This window comes from Ambystoma mexicanum, chromosome 6p, assembly GCF_040938575.1.
Source record: "Ambystoma mexicanum isolate Mex_15411 chromosome 6p, UKY_AmexF1_1, whole genome shotgun sequence".
In the NCBI taxonomy this organism is placed as follows: domain Eukaryota; kingdom Metazoa; phylum Chordata; class Amphibia; order Caudata; family Ambystomatidae; genus Ambystoma; species Ambystoma mexicanum.
Genome location: NC_090935.1, coordinates 1,462,423,577 through 1,462,449,504, shown reverse-complemented (window position 1 = coordinate 1,462,449,504; position 25,928 = coordinate 1,462,423,577). Strand labels below are relative to the sequence as shown.

Below are 25,928 nucleotides of genomic sequence, written 5' to 3'. Positions count from 1 at the left end.
TCCACACACCCAACACCAACTCCGTTTGCTCTTTACTCTATCCTACTACACACCTCCCTACTACTCTACCCCCCAACTACATCACTCATCAACCCACATCCCCATTCTACCCACACCTTGCCAGACACAATTTAGCCTGACTATTCTAACACACCTAAATAGTCTTTCCCAACTTCATTACCCTCACCCAAATGCTCCACACCTCTACTGTACCCATTCCCACCAATATACCCTCCCAATCAACTATACCCCTCCTCACAACTACTGGGGAGGGCATCCTGACAGGTTTGATGAAAGATGAAGCTTCTAACTACAAGAGCCAGGAAATAAGTGACAGGGCATTTACACCCCAAATACCAAGGGACATTTTTACTGCCAGCTTTAGGAGCTCAGACAACAATTCTCTAGAAGGTTTGACTGACGGACCAAAGTTCCATATTGCCGTTTTTCTAGTTTTATCTAATCCTTTAGCTTATGTGCTGTGTAATAAAGAACATTGAACTGAATAATCTGGGCTTTGAGTTGTCATTTGATCCTGCAGCCATGAAAGCCCCCTCCTTGTCAGCAAGGGAGGAGTCACTCCATTTAGCTTGCAAGCCCCAAAACGAAGAAAAGAAAAGCAGAATTGCCCAGTTTGGAGAGCCACCAATGGGAGGCTTAAGTGGTTAGCCTGACAATCTCTTTGCCTTTGAATGGATTTTGGCACACGGAAGCAGTGACCAATTACTGGGAAAAGAAATGACTGATGGTGCTATACTACTCGCACTGTTAGGACCACAGTTCAGGACAGTCAACCATTTGGAAAGGTAGAGTTCAAGGAAAAAGTATCCTGTGTGTACCCACAGCCAGTCAGTTATACATCTCCTACAGAGATGCGGGCACAGCAGTCTTTCCACAAATTGTGGAAGTTCAAATTTGAGGCCAGTGTGCTACGGATTTCCTTTGCTGACCAACAGGTACATGTTCCCACTAGACAGGACTCAGCATTGAGGCTGGAACCCAACTCCCGGTTTGTTAATGAACACCTTAAATAGAAGAACTCCCACAGAGATCCCATGTAAAAGATAAATTGTAGGAGGAAGGTAATTGAAGTCCACTGCATCAAGAGTGTGTGCCATTCAAAACAAAGCAGACGCCAGAGAACGATTTGTGCTACAGACAGCACAACCATTTACTTATTAAGGTTTCTTATCAGGTTAAAAAGGACAGGTAGTGTATAGCACATAAATGACTACGGCACATGGAGTGTGACTCACCCTGGGAAGGGACCATGGACGGGAGAGGATAGTGTGTACTGTGATACAGGCATGGTATAAAGAGAGACAGACTCAAAGTAAAAAGGAAAACCTTTGAGGGGTAGGTGTAATGCCTACCTGGCCCTAACTCTGAGGGGATTGTTCCCTCAACTGATGTTTCTAAGGGCCGTCGATGTCCGTAAATACAAAACCAAAGTTTGTCTGAGTACAAACGTATGCTTGACCGCACTCTTAAACCAAATGTTATAGGGTGTCGTCTTAAAGGAAAAACAGTGACAAACAAAATGGAAACCATGGCCGATTTCAGGTAGTCTTACCAAAAGGTAGTTCTGCCAGTTCAAAAACAGTACAACTCAAAGGGGTTGCCCTTGGAGCCTGCCACGTAGTGCGCTTACCGGAAGTCAATAGAGTTCACAATTTCTCTGGGTCTCTTGCGGCTCCCTTCCCCAAGCTTTGATCCTTCCAGTTCCAAACAAAAAGACAGTTCCTGTTAGGCCTCTCAGGGTTCCATTCCCCGAGTCTAGGCCCCTCTGGTCTCAAACATTCCTCTTGTCAGGATGTACCTTCACTGTATAGTTCTTTTACCAGCCTTTTGTTGTCACGGGATGATAGCTTTTATGATTACAATTAACAGGGTTGTACAAGATTCGAGAACGCTGGGCTCTTTGCTCCTCCCAGACGTGACAACTCTGACCTCTAAACCCCTCTCTTTCCTCTTTTGTGCCCCTTTCACTCTATCCTTTTTTACTTTACTGTGCTTCCTGCAAACCTTTTCCTGTTATGCACACTTGCACAGTTCTTTGCTTTTTGCTGTGCTCTCTTGTGGGTCGCTTGCACCATCTCTTTACTGTCTGTTTTACTTCTCGCTGTCTATCAGTTCCAGGTTGCTGGCACCCCTCTCCTTAATTTCGGGGTCTCTCGCAGCCACTCTTGGCTGTTTACGAACCACCAGCACACTTTGCTGTCTTTCGTTACTTCCACGCCTCTAGCGCACATTTTCTGTCACTGCGTTTTGCTTTCCCTTCAATGCTTTCCAGGTTTTGCTTGCTTTCTTCCCACTTTCGCTCACCGGGCTCTTCACTTTCAACAAAGCTCCTGCTCCCGCTCCAGCCACCCGCACTCTACAGAGTTTCTTTCTGGCTCACGAAACTGACCAACAGTAACAGCGCTGGCGAGCAGGTCAAATGGGTTTGGGTCGAGGCTAGGGTCTCACCACCTGGACCCGCACATGTCCCAGGGGAACGAGCACTGGCCTGAACCAGGCCAATAGACTGCCTTCCATCCTGCTCCTTAGAGACACAGCTCCCTCGCCACGCTACAGTCCCTCAAACACACCGGGCCAGTGTCTCGGCATCCCGCACACCACCGGTCCTACTGGGCTCCTCGTCCAGCAGACTTCTGCTCCTTGGCCTCCTGGTTCCATTCAGCAACCCCAGCTGACTCAATGATTCTGGCAGAACCACCCTTTTTAGTTTTGGCTATTAAGTTGGGTTGAAAGCGCTACCTTTAAAGCCGAAACTATTGTTATTAACATAAGAGCTTGAAATAGGGGGCTTTGAATGCAGATTTGTAATGCTTTTCAATGCAGACGATACAGGAGGATGGAATTATGTAGTTTGGGTGTGTGTCCTGCACATTTCTAAGTGAAATCTATAGGGTTTTCCTCCCACTCCCACCCATCTCCACTACAACCCATCTCCATTACAACATACCTCTTTTTGCACCCTTTGGCTGAAAATGCATTGTGTGATGAATGCGTCACATTTTAACTTCCAAAATGGCTGCCGCCATCTGTTAATGGTTATGTTACATATCTCACAGCATTTCTTATTAAAAATAAACAAGGCAGTGTAATAGTTACGGTTTGGTTTAAAATGGCTACGAAAATGTACATCTCGTAACTTGTGGGGGATTAGTGAAGTGTTTTTGTTGTAAGGAGCACCTGATTGGCTATGCAGCGAGTGATGTCAGTGGTTCTCCAGTCTGTTTCTTTATGCACTGCAGAATTGATTTTTTCAGCATGCACCTTAGGTAGGGATATTTTTTATTTACTAGCGTGGATGTCTTCTGAACTCCAAATGGTTTCAGCAGGCAGCGGCACTAATGTTATAATAACCTAGCAGGCTTCAGCAACTGCACAGCTGCACATATTAATTCAAACAAGAGCCGCACATTTAGAGTCAAACCTCCTAGTCAAATACAGAGTTATGCCTCAATCACTACTGCTAACACCAGCAGAGAAAAAAGGTTGCAAACAGTTGCGCACTGCACTAGTACTCCTAGACACTGACAGAGAGATTACTTTGTCTGTGCAGTGAGAGCCTAATTGCCACATAAAACTGTGCCATTTTATGATGCCCTGGCACCACCTTATTCTGCAGTGGTCATGGGCGTTGCCGTTGAAACAGTCAAAACAGCTGGGAAAGACTTACTTCTTGCATGTTCACTCCGAACAGCCTCGATTCAGGTGCGGTAAATGCTTTCGCTATTTGACAGTGCATCATTCAGTTCCAAGCTCATGATACTTCTGTCCCTCCCAACTCTCTCACAGGCGTCAGGATTTATAACTTAGAAATCTGACCGTGATTACCAGGACTTGACTGCCTCTCCCGAACGGCATGGCGTTGCCGACATGCGTCAGGCCAGTAACCATGCCCACCACTCAGGGTGTCGCACAGTGCGGTCTCACATCGCCAACCCAGCTCACACAACGCTCTCTGCTCCCAGCATCAGATCTTTAATCATGCAATGTCGTGATGGGCTCACACACATCTCTCGAGAATTAGCGCCGAACGCAGGTGCGAGCGCACCTACTTCTTTGAATTACCCTTTATAGACAAGTGCCTCCTAGAGGACAGGCTGCATTGCTCTAACATGGCGCTAAACTCCTCGGTTGACATTCAGGATGCGAGACCTGCAACACCCAGGACGGGTGGTCTACGGAGCCAGGCTACAGCGCTTGGAACCTGGGGTAGATATTCGCCAGCTTCCCCATTCCGCCTCGGACCGCTCTCCCAGATGGCTGGAGCTTCGGGGCTGCAGTGGGCTCAGACCCGGAATAGAGGGAGTCACCCTGAGCACAGTGCGATCAGGGGACAGGCAGGCAGGGGAAGCGGCTGCACACCACGGGAGAGGAGCACCTGCAAGCACAGCTTCACCGGGACAACCACCATCAAGTACTGCCACTCTCCCTACTTCCTGCCCACATTGGCAATACAGCACTTAGCACAGGCAGACAAAGTGTGTACCGCGCTGCTGCAGCACTAAGGGATGGGGCACTACAATTGTTCCAATACTTGGAAGAGTGAGTTGGAACTTCAAAACTGGCTGTAGTCGAGGTACAGCCTAAATGATTCGAGAGTACCTGTTGTACGAACATAACACCACGAGTAAAGGTATGGCCCATGAAAAAACATGCCACCTTTAGTAGAGGCAAGGTAAGTATGTCGAGAGGTACCCACTCAGCCAGCCCTACAGACCAGGTGCAGTACAAATCTTCCCCAGAGTGGATGAGGAGTCTCCGGCTACAACTAAAGAGACCTCAATTGACAGTATCGACTAAAGCACAGAGAAGCCAAGCCACTGACGTCGTTACATATACCATGACGTAGTATCGTTGGACAGGAAGCACACGTGCCATCCGCACATCGGGACACAAACGGGAATACACGAAGAACACAAGCGTACAGTTCTTTAGTTAGAGGACAGATACTATTTATATATAAATATAAATATGTATTCCAGTTTGTGTCCCGATGTGCGGATGGCACATGTGCTTCCTGTCCAACGATGCTACGTCATGGTATATGTAACAACGTCAGATAGATATATATATATATATATATATATATATATATATATATATATCACTACAAAAAAACTTTGTTAAGGGGACGTTATGCTTAATTTGCCCTACAAAAAACCTGTGCACTTCACTACAAAAAACTTTTCAACCTCAACCTCCCCCTCTCCCTTATGCGTCAAAGTAAAACCGAAAACTGCCTGAAATTCGCCAGTTATGGTACAGTAAACCACCATACCTTTCATCACCACTATGCACTGCTAACACTAATACCCAGACCATGCAAGATGGCATTTCAAATGCCAATGATGACATCACTGACATCACGTTTAGCCCCTTTGTTTACGTTCATTGCCATTTACATTTATGTACATTCAGTAAAAAAAACTTTATTAAAGGGACAAATCACAGTGAAACCAAAAAACACTGCACATTCCCCAATTATGGTAAGCTAAGCAACCATAACTCACACCACCTACGTGCATTGCTAACACTAACACCCAGGACATCAAAGATGACATCACAAATGTCATTGATCACATCACTGATGACTTCACATGTTCATTTCATTTTCACACCGCGCCACCCCTACATTGATATGTGCTTCGATTACAGATTTTTGCATACTGTGCAACATAAACATCTACGAATGCTTCCCTTACTGCATAATTGTACTATTACGCACAAAACACACAGACCACAATAGAGGCATATACAGGGACCGTAACGTAAGCATAACAACCTCCTATATTACCAGAACCTGTTCATAACCGTCCTTAATACCTTCATGCACAGAAAAAATTGCTGTGTTTCAGGATTCCTTCTTATCCGATGTATATGCAAGATATGATGTCATTGTACCCTAAGGAAAGTATTTTAAGAACATCTGAGAAGGGTTACAACTACAAATATAGCACCTTTTTACTTACTGACTAATAGTGCCGAAAGGCACCTGGCGTAGATATGTCAGTGAATAAAAAATGAGGCAGCTAGACATGTAATGTCATCAGTGATGTCATCAGTGATGTCATCAATGCCATTTGTGATGTCATCTTTGATGTCCTGGGTGTTAGTGTTAGCAATGCACATAGGTGGTGTGAGTTATGGTTGCTTAGCTTACCATAATTAGGGAATGTGCAGCGTTTTTTGGTTTCACTGTGATGTGTAACATCCCTTTATTAAAGTTTTTTTTACTGAATGTACATATATGTATATGGCAGTGAATGTAAACAAGGGGCTAAACATGTGATGTCGTCAATGATGTCATCAATGACATTTGAGATGCCATCTTGCATGGTCTGGTGTTAGTGTTAGCAGCACATAGTGGTGATGGCAGGTATGGTGGCTTACTGTACCATAACTGGCGAATTTCAGGGGTTTTTCGGTTTTACTTTGAAGCATAAGGGGGAGGTTGTATTTTGTAGTGAAGTGCACAGGTTTTTTGTAGGGCAACTTAACCATAACGTCCCCTTAACAGTTTTTTTTGTAGTGAATTTTACAGGTTTTTGGAAGGGGAACTTAATGGTAAGATTGTGTTAATGAAGTTGTGTGTGCTGAATGTACACTATTGGCATGTGATCTTGGGAGAAATGTAGTATAATGCACGTACTTGATGTACATGTATCAGAACATACAGAAACCCCTCCCTATTGATATTAGAAAGGAACGGACTGAGCGCCTTTTTGTGGACGGGGGCGGACGAGGTCAACAGTACCCAAACAGGCAGGGGGTATCTGAAAATGTACTAGTTTCTTACACAAAGAAAAATGTTGAAGGACAGGAAGACATGTATAAAGAAATAAATATAGAAACCTGAACGTGTGAAATGAAAAAGATGCATTTAATAGCCATGTAGAATGAAATGGATGGTACCATAAAAAAAAAAAAAATAAAAAAAAAAAAAGGGGATGCCTCCACCATAATTACTTCACAGAAACTCTGCAGCCTGGACCGACAGTGGACGGACGCAGTAGGGCGCAGGGAAATATCAAAATAGTAAGTGAAGGTCATTTTTTTATAAGTGTGTATTTTTTCGGTATGTGGTGCAGAAATAATAATGCCTTTCTGTTTTGACACAGAAACGACAAGTACTTTGGAGTGGTTGGAAGAGTACTTTCCGCATGGGGAAATGTCGGAAGAGAGCGATAGCAATGGTAGACAGCACTCTGTGTATGCAAAGTAATGGGCTATATATTTTACAGACCAGGAAAGAAAAGAAGAAAGGCCAACAAACGAGACAGAAGGAGACAGAATAAAAAGGATTGAGCTGAAAATGGACACGTTGAATGAGAATTTAAAAAAAGAAAAAGTTTAAGGGAGTTTGTGGAGGACTGTGTGAGAGGGAAAGTACGTTACCACTGTCCCACCTGTACCTGCCCCCCTTCTCCATTCCCTAGTCAACCATTCCCAAACCTTCAAGGAGAAAAAAGACGTTTCGATGAAACATCCATCCCTTCTTCCCCTCACAAATCTCCCCCTCATAACCAGCCCGTGTTGAATCCTAATCCCCCTATATTTGTGTCAGTATCTGCTTCCCCCGAAATTTCTTTGGAATGAAAGGTGTGTGTATGTGTTTGGAATGTTTTTGTATAGTAGTTGTAGTTAGAGGTTGAGGAATAAAACATTTTTTTTAAAAGACTTAAAATGTTCGCGAGCAGCGCCCCTGTTCGACCTATCCGTAAGGAATGGAATGTGGATGTGGTGATGGCAGTACACCTACCCTTACTAATGTCAAGTGCGATGGAGTTGATGATTGACGGTACCATCTGTGCAAGTTGTGCGTACATGAACAGAAAGGGGCATCCTAAGGACGTTATAACTCGCCGTACCGCTGACAAACGAGATAAAACATGTTCGTAGAATACACCAGGTGTCCGGGATGGAAGTGAATGAGCAAAATGGGTGTGTTAATGACAGTATACCTGTCTGTATTGTCTGCAGGCAAGATGGTGGCGTCCATAGAACAGGTGCGGTGGCCGGCAAGTTCGTAGTCAAACAAAATGGAGGTGTCCTAAGGACAGTGGACATCTCATGTACGCACATGCGCAGTACAACCATAAGTACATCGAACATCGCGCCTGACCTTAACTGTCCGTCTCACTTCTGTCGCACTTTGAATTCGTTTGAGAACCCGAACACTGTCCTTAGGACACTTACGGAAGTTTGTTAGTCTGCATTTGCTGTCCAGCGGACACCCATTTCTGTCGTGGATGTGTTCAGGACGTCATCATGTGACCGCACCCACACTGACGTGTGGACTAATTTGCGCATAGTGTGTTTCCGCAACAGTACAAAAGGAATTTATGTACACAAGGCAATTTATTGTACAGTCTAAAAATATCATTTCACAGATCCCAGACAATAGCTTATCTGTGGACATGTGTAAAATTTTCGGAACGCTTTTCAATGAGGAAGAAGGTCACGAGGCGCACCCGTCCACCACAATAAATGGCCACACCCCCAAGCGCATCTTTATTGTCCTTCTAGCTATAGCAGATTGAGGTGTACTGCCTTTACTGCTGTAGTGACCAAAAGGAAAGTAATCGGTATGGCATCCATGGCTGCTGTTTCATTAGCCTCTGCACCACCCCCAAACCCGCCACCACCACCTCCCCAAGGGCCTGCAGAGAGATATATGGTTGAGGATGTAGAGATCGAGGAAGAAGAGAATGAGGTGGAGGAACTCCGCACTACAAGCACTCGCCAGGAGTCGTGGGTGTGGCGGTTGTTTTCCGTGTATGGGAACGTACCAAAAGCATGTGCAAACCTGGTGAGCTGTAACCATTGCCAGGTGGGGCTGAGTCACGGGAGACCTGGTGCATACAGCTTTGGTACGACAACCATGAAGCGACACCTCACTTCGTTCCACAGTGCGGACATTTACAAGGTGGTGCCATGTGAAGAGCGTAGTCGAGAGTTCCTCCACAGCATCCTTCGTGTCCGATGCTCCCACCACAAGAGACACTCCTGTGGGGGAGCGGCTTCCTCCAGCTGCCTCAAGCCATTCGCGATGCTGCTGACCCTTATCTTTCAAAGGTGACAATAGTGTCTATGTATTGTGACGCAGTACTCTGCAGGGGGGAGAGTTTTCCAAGTGCTTTTGTTGAGGCTACGGTCACGGAGCACCAGAAGATCTGCTCTTTACCCAAGTGAAGCTCACCCTATATCTTTCTCTGTGCACTTGCAATTTCTTATCCCCGTGGTTGGTGTCCCTTCCTTACCCTCTTTTGTCCTCCTTTCCTAGTGTGCCGTGTGGTCAAAAGCAGGAAAGTCGAAAACACATTTTTTAAAAAAAAATGGCTCTTTTCAGAGCCGCCCTTCTCAGTTTAACAATAGAACTATCAAGTGACCGATTTAGGCCCCTGCACATTCGTGAAAAAGTTTGCAGACAGTCGTAGGACACACAAAAAAGGAGTGTGCAAGCGGAGCAAACCCAATGAAGTGGACGCTTGAGTAAGTGGTGGCTCTGAAAAGAGCCTTTCGGTGGTGTGTTGTGTGGGTCAAAAACTGGATTGGAGAAAACTGATCGTCACATAGGTTATTGTGAATGCAAAAGAGGGCACAATGCATTTTGTACATTGCGAAGAAAAATCTGATTGCCAGCATATGTGAGATGGACTCCATCTCTGCTGAAAATGAGAAAAGAGCTGCGAAACAAAGTTTTCATTGTGGAATGAGGACATGCCAACATCTCTTACGAAGGCCCAAACAGCCTTATTCACACTGCGTCTCGCTTTCTCCATTTGTAGGCCAAATACAGAAGAACGCAGCCATATTTGTCTTTGTGCAATACGGGGAAAAAGTATTTGACAATTTAGAAACATGTCCATGACCTTTGCAAGCCCTTCTTTCATTGCAAATTGCAAAGAAATTCCAGAGACATGGCCTAAACTGTTGCCTCCGCAATAAATAAGTATATCTGGAGGACGCTCTGTCAGTAAAGTAACACAGAGGTACCAAGTCCAGCCACCTCATTCCACGCACGCCATGCCAGTGCACTTCCACATGAGGAAATCCGAGATCTGCAGATAGACGGCAGCTTTCTGCATGCACCTTCAACCAATGTATCCATGAGTCTCCCAAAATCCAGATAATCTGTTTGAGCACGCAGAGCCATGGCTGTGTGGTCTCCTGTCAGGGAGAAGATGGTCTTACTGAATCTCGCCGTTCAGAACACCTACTGAGCTTTATTGGCCGATCCCTAGCTCTGCTCATTCTCATTCTCATTTGCATGTCTCTCCACCCCAGAATCTCCGGTGGTGATGTGCGCAGCCTGCAAACTACCGCCATATCCGCGGACATGTATGGGATTAGAGCGTGACAACGGTACATTAAAGTATTATTCCCCTTTTTCCCCTTCAAGGCGGGCTCTGAAAAGAGCTTTTTTTTGTTTTTTGGGCAGATGCCTTACAGACATCTGTTATGGTGTTTATTTTTTTGTATTTTTTGTGCTTACTGTACTCCTACCACCATTACAGAACCTTCTCCAAAGCAAGCCCTACATTCCAAAAGAACATGGCATTTCCCAAAGAAGATACCGCAACACCATCTGCTTCAAAATAATCCGCATTACTTGGTGCAATGTTATCGTGGCTGCAGAAAAACATACCAGCTAGTAACATGAAAGCATGCATGCCGCGATTGATGATACACCTCCCAATACTTTGATCTGGACAGAACACAGAATTGTTGTCCCATTTTACTCTAGGGAGTAAACCAGAAAAAATTACTTTTGTTGTTGGGAAGATGTTCATGAGTGCTTCAACCAACTGTCCCAAATCTGCCAACAAAGTATGTGAACTCACGTAGCCCAAATGGCAAGCACCTTAGTGCAAAATTAGCACATGAGGAGTGGTCATCGTACGCATGTCTCTGCAAACTTGCAGAAGTGCCGCAGCATTGGCATCAGTGTCAGCGCTCCCCACCACCTCCACTCCTCTCACATCGAAATGGTGTGCCACATGCCTACTCTCGACATAGTGTTGTAAGACATGGACAAAAATGTCTCCAAGCACCAAAACCCTGACCCTCTCCACCTCTGCCATCTTCAGTATAGGCACAGACTTTCGACACAAAAGAGTAATGTGAACATCTGATTGGCTGATGCCTATAGTCCCCTTTCCATGCAGGATTTGCTGTAGAAACCCGTATGTGACACGCCCTACCCGCGGACAAGCGTTGCCTATGTAGCTCTTACCCAGTCCTTCTACCATTTCCACATCGGTAGCAAATCGAGTCCCTCATTGGACACAACTAAGCAGTCACAACCATCCACCAATCACATTGAACATCGCTAAATCTAACTGCGTCATCAACATTGCGCACTTCAAATGTACTGTCGATGACTCTGACTGGAAGTCGCATATCATTGCAAAGCACCTCCTTCACAAACTACTGTGCAAGTGTTGCGGATTTCTACATGCAGCTCCATGCATGCGCACATGCAGGAGTATAGAGTACAGGTATGCATATTTTAATCAAAGAACATGTGCAACCCTTATGATGCAATTTAAATAAATTAATGCCGCTAAATGTGCATAGGCAATACATACCAACGCTCCCCCTTTTAAGTGCAAGATGTCCGATTTATCATTGACAAACCGCACAATTTCTTACCGTCTTCCGCATAACCTATACATACGTTACAAGCATGCCTATTTAGGGCGAAACTCGATTTTGCATTAGAAAATGTCGGAGTTGTCTCCTGTTTACGGCCTACAGTAATGGTACTTGCAATGTGATGGTATGAGAAAAATAAGCGCTCCCGATTGCTGTGGTGACATCTTCCTCCAAGGGTCTTCCGATGTGTCGGCATCGTGCTTATAATCTGAAAGTAGAAAAAATGTTCACGTCTACTATTCTGCCCTATCGCTTACAAACCTCTCCTATAGTTTACCTTTTAAAAAACAAGGCAGTACCATTACCTTAAAATTGTTCTCAATTCAAAAGGACTTGCAAGTAACATTGCAAGTAACATACAAAAGCAGCAAAGAGAAGTGAAGTGCACTGGGTTGAAATATGAAAGGAGAATGTTCGGACGAAAGATGCACAATTAATGTGTGCAGTATCATCACTGCCGTAAACACACAAAGTAATTCATTTTTTTTTTCTATCGCAGTGAAGACTACTCTCCTGAGAATCAACAGCATCTACACTGCAAACGACATATCCGAAGAAACCTGGTCATTTTTGCAAAAAAAAAAGTAAGCACAGTACTAACTTTATATTGTAACTATTCCTCAAAGGGGCTGCGTGGGTTATTTATTTAATTTGTACACCAAAGCAAACATTGATTTCTGAACCATTCTACCTACAAATACCTATTTATTAAACAGAGAATAACATACAGAATCGCTCACAAATCCCTGTGTGTTTGGAACTCAAATAACATACAGAATCATTAGAAGGTTAGTTCTGGAAAAGAAGTTGCTGTTTCAAGTTTATGGCATTTTGTTTACTAATAATGCTTCTCGTCACCACTAGGCCACTTTGTACTCTTATCTGAAGCACATTGTAATGTTATACAAACAGTAAAATAGCCTTACCAAATAATTGTAAGAGTCCAATGCACATTCACACACCATGACAAAGAGCTTCCCCATGCACACAGCACACATACATTGAACAGACCAAAGCATGCCTTCTTTTTTCAGAAGACACCAAAGAATGCCTACCAAAAAGCAACTTCGTAGAAAGGAACGCAGAAGCAGAGCAAATAAAAATAAAATCTAAGCATCCATCTGTAGTAGAGCTTGTAGAGAATGTTAGAACAAACCAGCTAATGCAGTCGTTTAGCAAAACAAAAGGAAGCTTCAACTACCGAAACTTTACCTCCTCCATCAAAATGTGTCACAAAACACAAAAAGTGTGGCAAAAAATAAATAAATTAAAAAAACAAAATCTGCTACCAGTACAGCTAACAATGCTCCTAATAATCCTGATATAGTAACAAGAACCCATAGCAAAAAAAGTATTTTAGCAAAAATATTTCGTCACAGAGTGCTTCAAAATCTAAGAAGAGGGCCGAAATCATCCTCGCCCCTTAAAACCTACCGTAGAAAGTTAATCCTACAAGCTCTCGTGGACCGTGCAATCCTTCTCAAAAGGAAATTGTTTATATTATTGTTAAGTAGGATGAAAGCACTAACAAAAGTAAGTACCAAACTACAAAAGAAACTCAGCAATAAATGGAATGTGAACAAAAATAATTTCTAATGTGTGTGGAGGTGAATGGAGTCACACGACAACCACAGAACCATATTTTAATGTGGAAGCATACAAACAAAATCAAACAAACAATTGCTATCCATAGCAGTGGACGAGGGTATGAAAATAATCAATAGTACCATCATGGAACAAGAAGCACTGCTTACAAAAGTATCCCCTGAAAACTCAGAAGTACATCTCGATTTGACAGAACCACACCGTCCAGTATACAAATGGCCGTGCACATCAATGTGTGCCATTCCAAACAAAGCTTTCAAATCTTTACCTCAGTTCCTCAATCTGTATGTAAAAGGGAAAGACAAAAGTAAAATGAAAGTGCTGCAAAATATGGATATTTGTCCACTGCGCAAATACACAGGACTACAAGGACATTCATTAGCCTGAATTTATGGGCCTATTTACAAAAGCACCTTCCATGATATCAAAAGGTTACATCATTCAAATGTAAGAATTCTAGTGTATAAAATATACTATGCAAAAAGTCCAGCTTCAGAATTAGGCAATTTGAAACACTCTTCTGCATGGTACACCCAAATACTTACAAGAAGAAATTGACCGTATTCAGAGAAAGTATTTTGGAAGTGAAAGCCACTTACAAAATGCAATAGTTTTAGAGCATAGTAGCAACAAATCTGCACATATCAACCTTCTATTACACATACAGAAAAGAAATACTAAAATTTAAAAAGGCATCGGCTGAAGTACCAAACCATGTGTGTGTGTGTGTGTTGCCGCAGAACGTTTTACAAAAGGAACACAAAAAATGTGGACATAGCATACAAAATAGAAGACAATGAAGATTCCAAATGGTTTGAATTAGCTCTCTACCTTTTAGCAGAAAGCAAATATGAAGTAACTGAACGCCTAATATGTTGCAGTTACTGTACTACAAAATTAGACAACAACCACACTCCTTCACGTGCTATTACAAATAATTTGGAATTGTTGCCACTACCAAAAATCCTGCAACAACTCAATTTGTATGAGAGCATCATAATTCAAACAGTTCACCCGTTTCAAGCAATTATACGCCTTCATCCAAAAACAGCAAAATTACCTCCCTCTGAATTGGTGAAAGGCATTTGTGGCAAAGTAGTTTATTTGCCATTAGATCTAACCGAAATGTACACACTCAAAGAGTGCAACATTCAATAGAGCATTCTTTAATAGTCTTGGTAAATGGTGTACCAACAGACAAACAAATTTGGCAACAACTGGTGGACTTACATAAAGTTAGACCAGCATTGCAATATCTAAAAGACAAGAACGAGTACTACAAGGAAATAAATATTGAAGAAAGCTTAAGGGAAACAACTGAAATAATTCAAGAGCCATGAGAAACTGGACAATTCGAACTTCTGGATCCTGCTACAGTATCCACTCTTTTGGACCAGCACACAATTCACCCATTGCATTCGAATGAAAGCATAGATGATGCACTAGAAACTTACCAAATGCAACAAACCAAAGGTTCACCAATGAGTATATGGGAAAAAAGTATAGAAGCACGTGCTTTTCCTGGAAGATACGACGATAGACACACTCAGATTGGGGCATCAGAATACCGCTCATTACGAATGTATTCGCAAGATCCCACATTTAGACAAAATGTGGAATACATATTCCACCTACTCTATGAAAGTGAATTAGCAACGATATGTTACGGAGTTGCATACATTTTGAAATTTGGAACCCACTTTCAAAATATGTTAACTACGCATTGAATACAAAAAGTACAGGAAAAAGATGAGGTTTTACAATCAAGTATAACAAATTTGTTTGCAAAAATGCGTGGTACAAATGAATACTGTTCCGACAGCACAGAGACGTGCGTTGTATGATCAGAAACATTGGACCACCGACTTGGCTTGTTACACTAAGTTGTGCAGAATATGCATGGGTAGATTTACATGAGTTCCTACGCATAGCAAACGGCAACAAAAGCAACGTAGCTATATTAACGCCTGGAGAACTTTGCTCTCTAGATCCAGTCAATGTGTCAAGATATTTCCATCATCGTTTCATTGCCATGCTACACTTTATTTGCAATAAAACTGTTCCTCCCCTTGGAGAAGTGCAACACTTCTTTTGGGGAAAAGAATATCAAGCGAGAGGAGCACCACATATTCACATGCTGTTATGGATCAAAGGTGCACCTAAATTTGGTCGCGACAGTGATAGCACTGTTTTGCAGTTTATCCAAAAATATGTCACTTGTGAAATCCCTTCACAACAGACACAGTGAACTGCATGGGCAGATTTTACAATTTCAAAGACACAAATGTGGCAAATATTGTTGCAGCAAATACAAAAACAAAGGTAAATACTACACCAAATGCTGCTTTGGTTTCCCTAGACCAGTTACAGAAACAGGCGAAGTAAACAACTTCACGTCTTCAGTTCGACAGTGTTAAAGGTAAATCACCTAAGAACACGTATTACATAAAAAGAACAGAAGAATCAAAACATATCAATGATTACAATGCAATCATTGCCCTCTTATGGAATGCAAACACAGACGTGCAGTACATTGCAGACAATTCTACTGCTGTTGCACGATATGTTACAGCCTACTTAACAAAAGCAGAAAAACAGAGCTTCAAGACCTCTGGGATGAACTAGCATCAGACAAAACACTATCACAGAAATTGTACAGCCTAGACAAAAATGCTCTCAGAGAATGAGGCGCCTATGAAGCAGCAGATCGTTTAACCGGTACTGCTTTGTATGGAAAATCAGACAACATAGTATGGCTAAGTATTGGTCCTGCTAAATCTAGAAAAAGAGTTCTGAAATCATATGAGGACATAGAAACAAATGCCAGAAATGATCCCAACAGCAAAGACATTCTAAAAAACAATTTACTGGACAATTACTATCCGAACAGGAGTAGCACTTTGGAATGCATGGTTCTATACCACATAGCTAAAAACTTTGCATACAAAAATAATATAAAACCTGATGAAAGCAAAAGGTAGATAGAGTGACCGATTGGTAAGTTTCCCTAAACTCCCTTCACAAACAAAGCTTAATTAATCATGTAAAATTATCATTAAAAACTCAACAGAAAGAACTATATTACAGGTCTCTGTTACAACTTTTTAAACCATGGAGAAAAGAGGAAGACATACTAGATAACTGACTGCTATGAAGATGTGTTTAAAGCAAATCAAAGCGCTATCACCGATGTGACTTTACACAGTACAAAACAATGTTACACAATGAGCAGCAACAGGAAGAGGAACTTCAGGCCCAACTAGATAAGGACTCTTCCGACAGTAGTCAACCTTCTGTAACAGGAAGTCAAGAACCACTAGGACAACCACTAATAGCAAATGAGGCGGAAGTAGCTATGGCAGAAGTAGAAAACACCATGTATCAGTATCAAGAAGATACAGAAGACTTAACTGTACAACAAGCAAAACTTAAAGATCAGCGCACCATTTTTGAAGACGTAACAAAAGAAATTGTACATGGTGTACAACACGAAAATAAAGAATGTATCTGCCAAAATTACAAACCTATACTGCTGTACGTGAGTGGTGAAGCTGGACCAGGAAAAACATTCGTAATTAAAATCATCAGCAAGTTCCTTCAACAATTGACAAACAAACTCAACTGTTGTAACGGCCCCCACAGGTTTAGCTGCCTAAAAAATAGACGGTGTCACTTTACGCCAATTACTACTGCTTCCAGTAGAGCATCAAAATAAATTAGACTATTACAAACTTTCTGCAGAAGCTGCAATGGAAGTACACAGAGTATTAAAACAAATGAAAATGCTACTAATAGATGAAGTGAGCATGGTCTCCAACCTAATGTTGGCTTTGATTCACCTCAGATTGCAAGAAGTACTTAAAAGTAACAACGAAGAACTCTTTGCAGGGAAACACATTATTGTTTTCGGAGATCTTCTACAATTGACACCAGTGAAAGGTGAACCTAGTTTTAAAACCATAGGTTACAAACCGCCGTAAAACTGCTTGCAGCATAGGAAATGTCAACCTTTGGCAACATTTCCAATACAGAGAATTAACAGAACATGCGGCAATCTGCAGATCTCACTTATGCCAACATCTTAAAAAGTATTAGAGTTGGTGTACTATCCCAAGAGGCACAAGCAGTATTGAAAGACCGGCACATTCCTGTACTTTATGGTGATAATGCATGTGCAACTGATGTTATGGAACAAACTGCACAAAAATGTCAATTATATGGCCTTAATGCCAACTCTTGCAAGCTGTTTCAAATTCGATGAAAATGTTAAATAAAGAAATGCAACCAGTAATTGAAATTAGCGCCACAGACAAACTAGACTTACATGGTATGACAGTACCCATGTGTGAGCAAGCCACAACAAGACTAAATAGTTTAGAAAATTCAATCTCCAACACAGCGGGGTTGGAAAAAATATTAAAATTATCCTTAAATTGTAGAGTAATGCTTACATGTAACCTTGACTTCGAGCAAGGACTAGTTAATGGAGCACTGGGTACAGTTGTTGGCTTTCAATCATACCCACGTGACAGCAACATTCAGTATGTCAATATTAGCTTTGATAAACTTTCAGAAGTGAAAAGGATAGGACGCTCAATTGCTCGATTCCTTCTCTTCAAAGACATGTATGTACGTAGAGGGCAATTTTCTCCAACTCTTGCATATGCAGTTACCATTCATAAATCCCAAGGTCTTACCCTAGACAATGCATTGATAGATATAGGTAAAACACAGTCTTTAAAGTAGGCATGAGCTACGTAGCATTATCACACTTACGTACACTTGACGGTCTATTGCTAATGAACTTTGATGCAAGTAAAGTCAAAGCTGATATTCCTTGCATTCTAGAATACAATAGACTGCGTTCATTGTACACCCCCCATCTGATACAATATCCTGTTCCAGATAAAGTGAAACGTGGTAAAAGAAAACTAAATCAAACAGAAATGCAACAGAATCCAACAGCAAATCCCTCAAAGAAAACAAAAGAAGCTAAAGCTTCATCAATTACCACAAACAAAGAAGAACCTATTAGGGAATGTAAACCAGGTACGTCTTCAAAGAAGGAACAGAAACTCCGAAAAATGCACTCAGATACAGAACTAGCTGGTCCATTCAAATTTGCAAATGAAACCGGGGTAAATTGCTATGCAAATGTAGCAATGAATATTCGATTTCAATTGCCACCAATTGTTAACAATATTTACTTACACAGTACAGACCAAACGTGTGTACAAATGTTAGTGTTTCATAGAAATGCAACAAACAATCCTGACAACACAGTGTTCATGGAATAAGGCAAGAAGTGGACTACTGTGCGGGAATGGTGAGATTCACTATGAACTCACAAAAATGTCTAATGTACTTACCATCTATCCATCTATCTATATTCTTGTATTGCGCCACTAACCCGAAGGCCTCAGGGCGCACGCAGGAGAAGAAAGAAAACAGACCACAGATAATAGAAACCAACAAAGAAACAAAAAACACAATAGAACCACAGGAATCCTGTGCGCACGGGAGCCAAAAAGATGGTAAAATAAGGCAGGATAGGAGGATCAGTGCAACCTACTACTACTACTAATATTGGAAAATAAAAGCATACCTGTAAATGAAATCTTCCAGGTATGCGGAAACATACATGCACTCTGTAACAATGTGATACAGGAACAAATCCCAAATGAGCGATGTGTGTATGTTTCCATACCTAATTGTGAATCCATTCCATTTTAGCAACTTGTACAGAATGCAAACCAGGCAGATTATGTACTATTTGCAATTCAGACAATCGCTCCACCTTACTGATACAATCGCATAGTGCCTACATAATACTTATGCTTCTAAGTTAAAATGCAGATGGTACCAAAAACAACTGCAAACTGACTGGATTCACACAAGGTCAAGTGTCACTTGGAAAGAAAACCTTTACAACAGTAGGTATAATCTACCATGCAGGAGCTACAACCAATGCAGGTCACTACACTGCATACATTAAAAAGAGATGTGGATGGTTCGAATGTAATGATAGCACCATTACTCTAAAGCAGAGATTGCCAGCTAATCTTACAAATGCGTATTTAATCTTCCTAAAGCCAAAATTTTATAAATGATGTGTACTTCAAGACTACCAAAAAATTATGGAAAAGACTACAGTTAGAATACGCCAACAGGTATCCAACTGCCCAAGAGGATATAACAACACAAATAAATGAATATTACAGAACTGTAAGAACAAAAGCACAATTAAAATACGCCTACAGGTATCTAGCTGTTAAAAATCGGCAGCAAGATTATTCAGAAAGATGAAGGAAACACTCCAAGGAAACAAGGAAGTAGTTAGGACCATAGAAAATAAAGTTTTTTTTTAATCCGACATGGATTTTTTTTCTTCCAGACCCAAGGATTAGAAAAGCAAACACAGAAACTGAGCAGAATACACAGTACACTGGTTTGTAAACTAAATATGAGGGTAAAAAAAAAAAAGTTAACTGTCTATTATGCAATGTAGTAAATTTTCATAAAATGCAAAGACTAACATACTTTTCTTTTATCACAGAAATTTAAAAAAGGATACTTCCGCCAAGTACTAAAGGCATTTAACACATATATGGATTCTCAACAAAGTGAGGAGTAAGTATTTTGGCAGTCAATTTGTACACATGCGAACCTACACGTCTAATCTATGGTACTAATATGCTGCAGTGGCTGTAGGCTGGCCCTTGCATCTTGGTTGTGTAACTTACCACCTACGCCTTACGACCAAGGTACAAAGAGTATAGTTCCTACCCCAACCATTGCTGCATATCAAAATCATGGTCCTTGTAAATTAACTACTTATAAGTTAACTTTTGGGACCATCGTCTGCAACCATGCAGCCAAGACGCTAGGACGTGCACACAACTACCGCATTACACCACACCCATATTCACTCATAACCCCACTGCTTATGACTTCAGTCTTGGGTGCATGGCCTTTGGGCATGCAGGCAAGACTCTGGGTCCTGGTCAGAAACACCACAGCATATCAGAACCATTGTACCTTGTAATTTCACTACATACAAAGTAGTTTATAACTCCAGTGCTTGAAGTTTCTTCTTGGGTGCATGGCCTTCGGCACTGTACGCACTCCCCACAACCATCTGATCAAAAATGAATACTACAGGTGTACCCATTGCAGTGACATGCTGCGGTGGCTGTGGGCAGGGCCTACAGTCTTGGAAGTATGGCGTCCGGCCTACGGCCATGCACCCAACACTGTAGGCCCTCGCCACAATCACCGCAGCATATTACACCCATGGTTGCTTAAAAATCAGTAGCACACCCATAGAAGGAAACATAGTAAATGTAGCATGTACTGAATATGTACCCAACATTGTAGGAGATGGCCACACCTGCCAGATACATAATCGATTGTGTGGGTGTGAAGTATAAATGTGATAAACTGCAGTGGTTGTGGGCAGTGTGTACATGCTTGGGTGTATGGCATACAGTCTGCAACCATGCACCCAAAAGTATACATCTTAGCCACAACCACTGCACTAGAAAAAACCCATGTTGGCTTTCAAGTGAAGAGGGTATAACTTTGTTGAGTGCATGGCCTTTGGCCATGCACCCAAAAGTGCTGGGTCTCCCCATAACCACCTTAGTAATGTGTGGAAGTCGGGGTTTTTCTATAGGTGTAGTATCCTCCAGTGCTTCTGGCCAGAGGCTGTAGTCCTAGCTGTATGTCCATAGATATTACATGGTATGGGTGTGCAGTGGCTTGGACGTCCAGTGCTTACAAGTTTGTTATTGGGTGCATGGCCTTCAGCCATGCACCCAAGACTGCACACACTCCCCACAACCAGGCAATCGATATGCATTACTACAGGTGTATCCAGGGGTGTGACATGCTGCGGTGGTTGTGGCCAGGGCCTACAGTCTTGGAAGTAAGGTCTTTGGCCGAGGGCCATGCATCCAACACTCTAAGCCCTGGCCACAACCAACGTAGCATGTCATACCCATGGCGGTGTACTAATGAATACAATACCCGTAGGAAAAAGTAATGCAATTACGGCATGTTATCAATTTCAATGTTCGCTAACACCACGCATGTCCTTACAACAGTTACAAGTTCCCTGTGCACTGCACGGACTGAAATGCTACCCTTATGACACCCCTCATTTTCTGTGCGTACAAGGTGGCCATAGAAAATACATCATGAAGACCGACCGCCAGAACAAATACATTCATCACCCAAGTCTTACTGTCTGAACCTTTCCCCAACGCTCTATGACACAGCAAAAGAGTTTTATAAATATAGCATGTTGCTGCTCCGCTATCGGCGGATCCAAGATGTCGGGCGCATCCAAACAATCTGACGCTCAACACGTCTCGCTGCAGCCAATCGGCAGAGAAGTTGCGTGTCCGCAGTAATGACGCCAGCCCCTTAGCCAATCGGTATCTTGTCCGTGGACCGAACAGGGAAGTGTGACCGCGAAGCGGACATAGATATCACTAATTTTTTCAGACCTACTTTTTGGTCGTTTTAATGAAAAGTACTGCACGGAAGGTCACCAAATTTACAAAAGCACGCTTTCTAGACCAAGCCCCTGCACCTGCCGCAAATTTGGTGAAAATCCGTCCAGCAGTTTGACCTGTAGCCATGCGCAAAGTTTTTCCCCCAATTCAGTCTATGGGAAAAAAAGACCCCTTTTATTATTTTGTCATTAGCTTAATGCAGCAATGCAGAAACAGCAAGCAAGAGATCCTGAATAAAGCTTTCAGATGCTTATATGCAATTAACCTAATGGATCTGTGGCAGCACCTATGGGACTTGACCAAGCCATGTGTGACTAACATATGGAGAATATAGAATAGCACAAATATGTAGAAGCCACATTATGGTTAGGAAAATTACAGCAGACCACAAGCTGCTCATTCAGGCTGGATGAGAGCAAACGTGTGAGACAGGACCCGGTGCCAAGGACACCAGATACAAACAACATTCCATTCCCTGAATGACAGTAACACCAGCTGCAATAAATGCAAATAATTCCTCATAATTCAGAGCTGCAGAAGCTCCAACTCATGGTCTCCGAACACATGACCCCGGCCGACTCAGACAATGAATAGAAACCAGAGCTGGGAAAGAGTCAATCTCACGCCGCCAGACAAAGCTTGCAACAAAGATTTTACAACATGAGACAAGTGTTGCACCAGATGAACGAGCACTCATAGTCTAAGGTGGTGCCACAAGTTACAATGCAGACAGTCATTCTTATTACCTTGAGAAGGTACAACAAGAGCTGAGAACCATTGGGGATCCCAGGCCTTGGGAGGGCAGCTGTAGCCAATCACAGTTCAGGCTCGTAGGGGTGGGTAGCAACGGGCAAGAACCAATGGTAAGACTCTCACACTGCAACATTGTTTAGAGAGAGTAATTTGTGGATGGACCAGGCCAGCCACCAGACATGCGAGAGCCAGTAGAATAACTCATATAGGGGATTATATAGGTTATTAGGCTCCTAACGACCAATCCAGTAGGCCAATAGGTTTTCTGGAGAGGGACCTAGGTTGTGACGTGACCGACGCTACAGCAGGACAAAACTGGCCTGCGAGCCAGGAGACGCTGAGATGTCTGGATTTTTTCTATCCTTGTACTGATCCCGGTTGGTTTTGGCTGTAATAAACCAGTTTGAACTTGCTGTCTGGCTGGGTCTATGTTCCTTTTGGGGGAAAGGGTTGGGCCTTCCGAGAGTCCGCAAAATTCTAGTAGTCCTCAAATCTACCTGGGAGTTTGTCCCCAACCAGTTGGTAGCCAGAGGATGGTTGGCTGCGTCAGCCCGGCACGAGGTCGACTCCTTCGCTGCCAAACCCGAGAGGCTGCAGGACCCTTGCATATTTCGAGAGACTGGAAAACTCCTGCCCGTTTTAAAGGTTGTCAGGAGCCCCTTGGAAATCATCCTGCCCGGGATCGACAAGTTGTCCAGGCAGACCAGAACGGGAGCGGGCAGTCGAGCAGCCAGGTTTTATGTTTAGGGCGCATTCAGTCTTCGAGGTAAAAGGTTCTGGTGAATAACCTAGACTATTGACTTAAAGGCTTGGATGACAAAAGTTATGTTGAAATAAGGTATTCCTGTGCGTTGGGCGTTTTAGCTCGGGTCATAGATGGTATCCCCGTGAGGAGCTAGCCTATATTGCGGAAGGCAAGTTGGCTGGTTAAGTCTGCAGGAGAGAGGAGTTTCACACATTGGGCGACGCAATGGGTGCAGTTCGATCACAAAAGAATATTGGTATACTGGAGAGCAGGAAGACAGCTATGGGGTTTTATGCAGATTTGGGAGTAACTGGCTATTAATGTGTGCGCACAATATTTGATTTACCTATATTGCGTCGATAGCTTGGTGACATCACCCTGAGGTATGCATTTAGGACTCAGAGTTTGAGACGGTGAGGAGCTAGTGTTGAGAACCTGAGATTGGCAGACGAGGTGAACCAGTGGCGGTGCGCGAAAGGCGCCTGCGCAGGATTTTGTTTGTGTGCCCGAGAAAGCAGCGATTGCAAAGGAGGGGCGGTGCAGAGCACACCAGATTAGTTTTGGAGCCGGAGGGGCTCGTAGAGACTGGAAAGTATCATCATTGCATTGTGACTTTTATCCCTGAACAGCGGGTTATCAAAACCCTTGACTTGAGGTCAGGTAAGCGGTTTTGAAATATATCAAGTAACAGTGGGGGTATTACTCCCCTTAGCATTTGTAAGACAATTCCGTCTTATGAGGACAAAATCTGCAAATGTAGCATAAAATGGTCCAAAAGTACAGAAGGTATATTAACCAAACCATGGCCAACTTGAGAGGTGCAGCAATCGCTATGGACACACATACATGGTGCTTACAAGGGGAAGAAATTGACCAAATGCATGGCCATGTTTGCGTTGTGGCACATGTTTCAGGTTTCAAGGTGTCAGTGGATGCTAAGCCAGCAGGAGGTGAAGGACCAAGGACCCCATCCCTCTGCACCTCCAAGTGTAGTATCTAATGATACAGACTATGAATTGGGAATGTATCCAATAAGAGAACTAAGGGCAGCAGAGGGGTACTGAAATCCGACATAAACCGCCACCATACACTAAAGAGGATAAGCAGAAAGGTGCTGGACAGCCAGCTAATGATGCAGGGGCGAGCAGTGACGTGCAGCAGCGCGCAAAAGAGGAGTTCGAAGGCATAAGCACGAATTAATGGTTAGAAACGCAGGTACTCTTAAAAGTCAAGTGAAGACAAGGGGCGACCGAGGCAATAGAAAGCCTGAAAAGGGACTGCAACGCAACAGACTGGGCAAAACTAATGGAAGAGGAGGACAGAAGGGAGAAGGACAGGGAAGGGAGGTTAGAGCGCGAGGACAGAGAGAAGAGAGGAGAAACTGGAGCGGGAAGATAGGGAGCAAAGAAGGAAAGAAAAGAGGGAGCATTTGGAATGAGAACGAGAAGAAAGGCTAGAAAGGGATCTGAAGGGAAGGACGAGAGCAGAAAGGGAGATGAGAGAGAAAAGGGAGAGAGAACTGGAGAAGGCAGGGAGGCGGAGAGAGATAGTTACACAAGTTAGCAGAGAGGGAACAGAGGAAATTGCAGTTGGACAGATGGCGAAAGAACAAGCGTTCAGGGAGGAAGTCTACGAGCAATAAGGGCAGTGAGGATGCAGACAGCATTGGATAGGGAAAACAATAGGTGCGATGAGGACAAACTGAGCCAGATAGCACAAATTCATGAGGCAGGAGTGTGACAGAAAGAAGTGGAGCAGGCGTAGGGGCCTAGACTGGAGGCAGCAAGTATGATTTACTAGACATCGATCTTATCATGAAACCTAACAGACTTGGCATCGAGGAGACTACATTTTGCCAATGATTTTGGTAGTAACATGGACATAGGATCCAACAGATGACAAACACAGTGGGGACGAGAGGGTGGAGCAAATCCGGTCACAGTCCACGGGGACAGACATGGGCATCATGGAATTTAGGACTTAGAAACAAGGAGAAGGAGGGGTTGATTCAGAAGAGCAAGCACTGCAGACAAATGACATGTGCACCACAGACAACACATGTTAATGGACTAAGGGATCTCCCAGGACGTAGGAGATTGTCTAGGGGAGATTGTCTAGAGCTTATGACGATAACGGAAGGGTACCCGCATTGGAACCAGCAATATATGCACAGACATGGAGGACGAGGGAGGGCCTCGACAAATTAGACTGAACCAAAGGACACTGGAGGAGAGGGCGGCATATTCACAGAAGCCTCTATTAGAGAGAGTAGGTGGCGAGACCTCAGTACGCGCCATGGAAGCACACCGACAAGGAGAATGAAGTGTAGGTTACGTCATTGAGCGTGGGAGCGGGGAAATGGATTCATGAGATGAAAATGACGGCTGTTCACAGATTAGCAGTAGGTGACGTAAAGGGACTATTAGCATTGATACTAGGAGACAGAGCAGATGTATGGAAGAGGGCGGGGTTCCCAGGGATGACGACAGCACAGAGCACGATGGAGCACCATTTGCAAACTGCAGGGCAGCAGTATGACACGCATTATGAACACAATACCCAGGCATTGGGGTGATTACATCACGCATATTGAGGGAAGATGAAGACCCCGTACAGTACATTCAGGAGAT

General features: G+C 43.2%; 1 protein-coding gene across 3 annotated transcripts in view; it reads right to left on the bottom strand.

Moving 5' to 3' along the window:
• The window catches only part of ERI1 (exoribonuclease 1), a 190,772-nt gene that overhangs the window by 83,141 nt on the left and 81,703 nt on the right, over positions 1-25,928 (bottom strand). The window contains exon 5 of one of the 3 annotated variants that reach the window (XM_069626266.1): positions 11,792-11,884. The exons of the other annotated variants lie outside the window; for them this stretch is intronic. Within the exon in view, the coding sequence (XP_069482367.1) occupies positions 11,792-11,884 (93 nt within the window). The remainder of the gene's footprint in view (positions 1-11,791; positions 11,885-25,928) is intronic. 3 annotated transcript variants of the gene reach the window in all.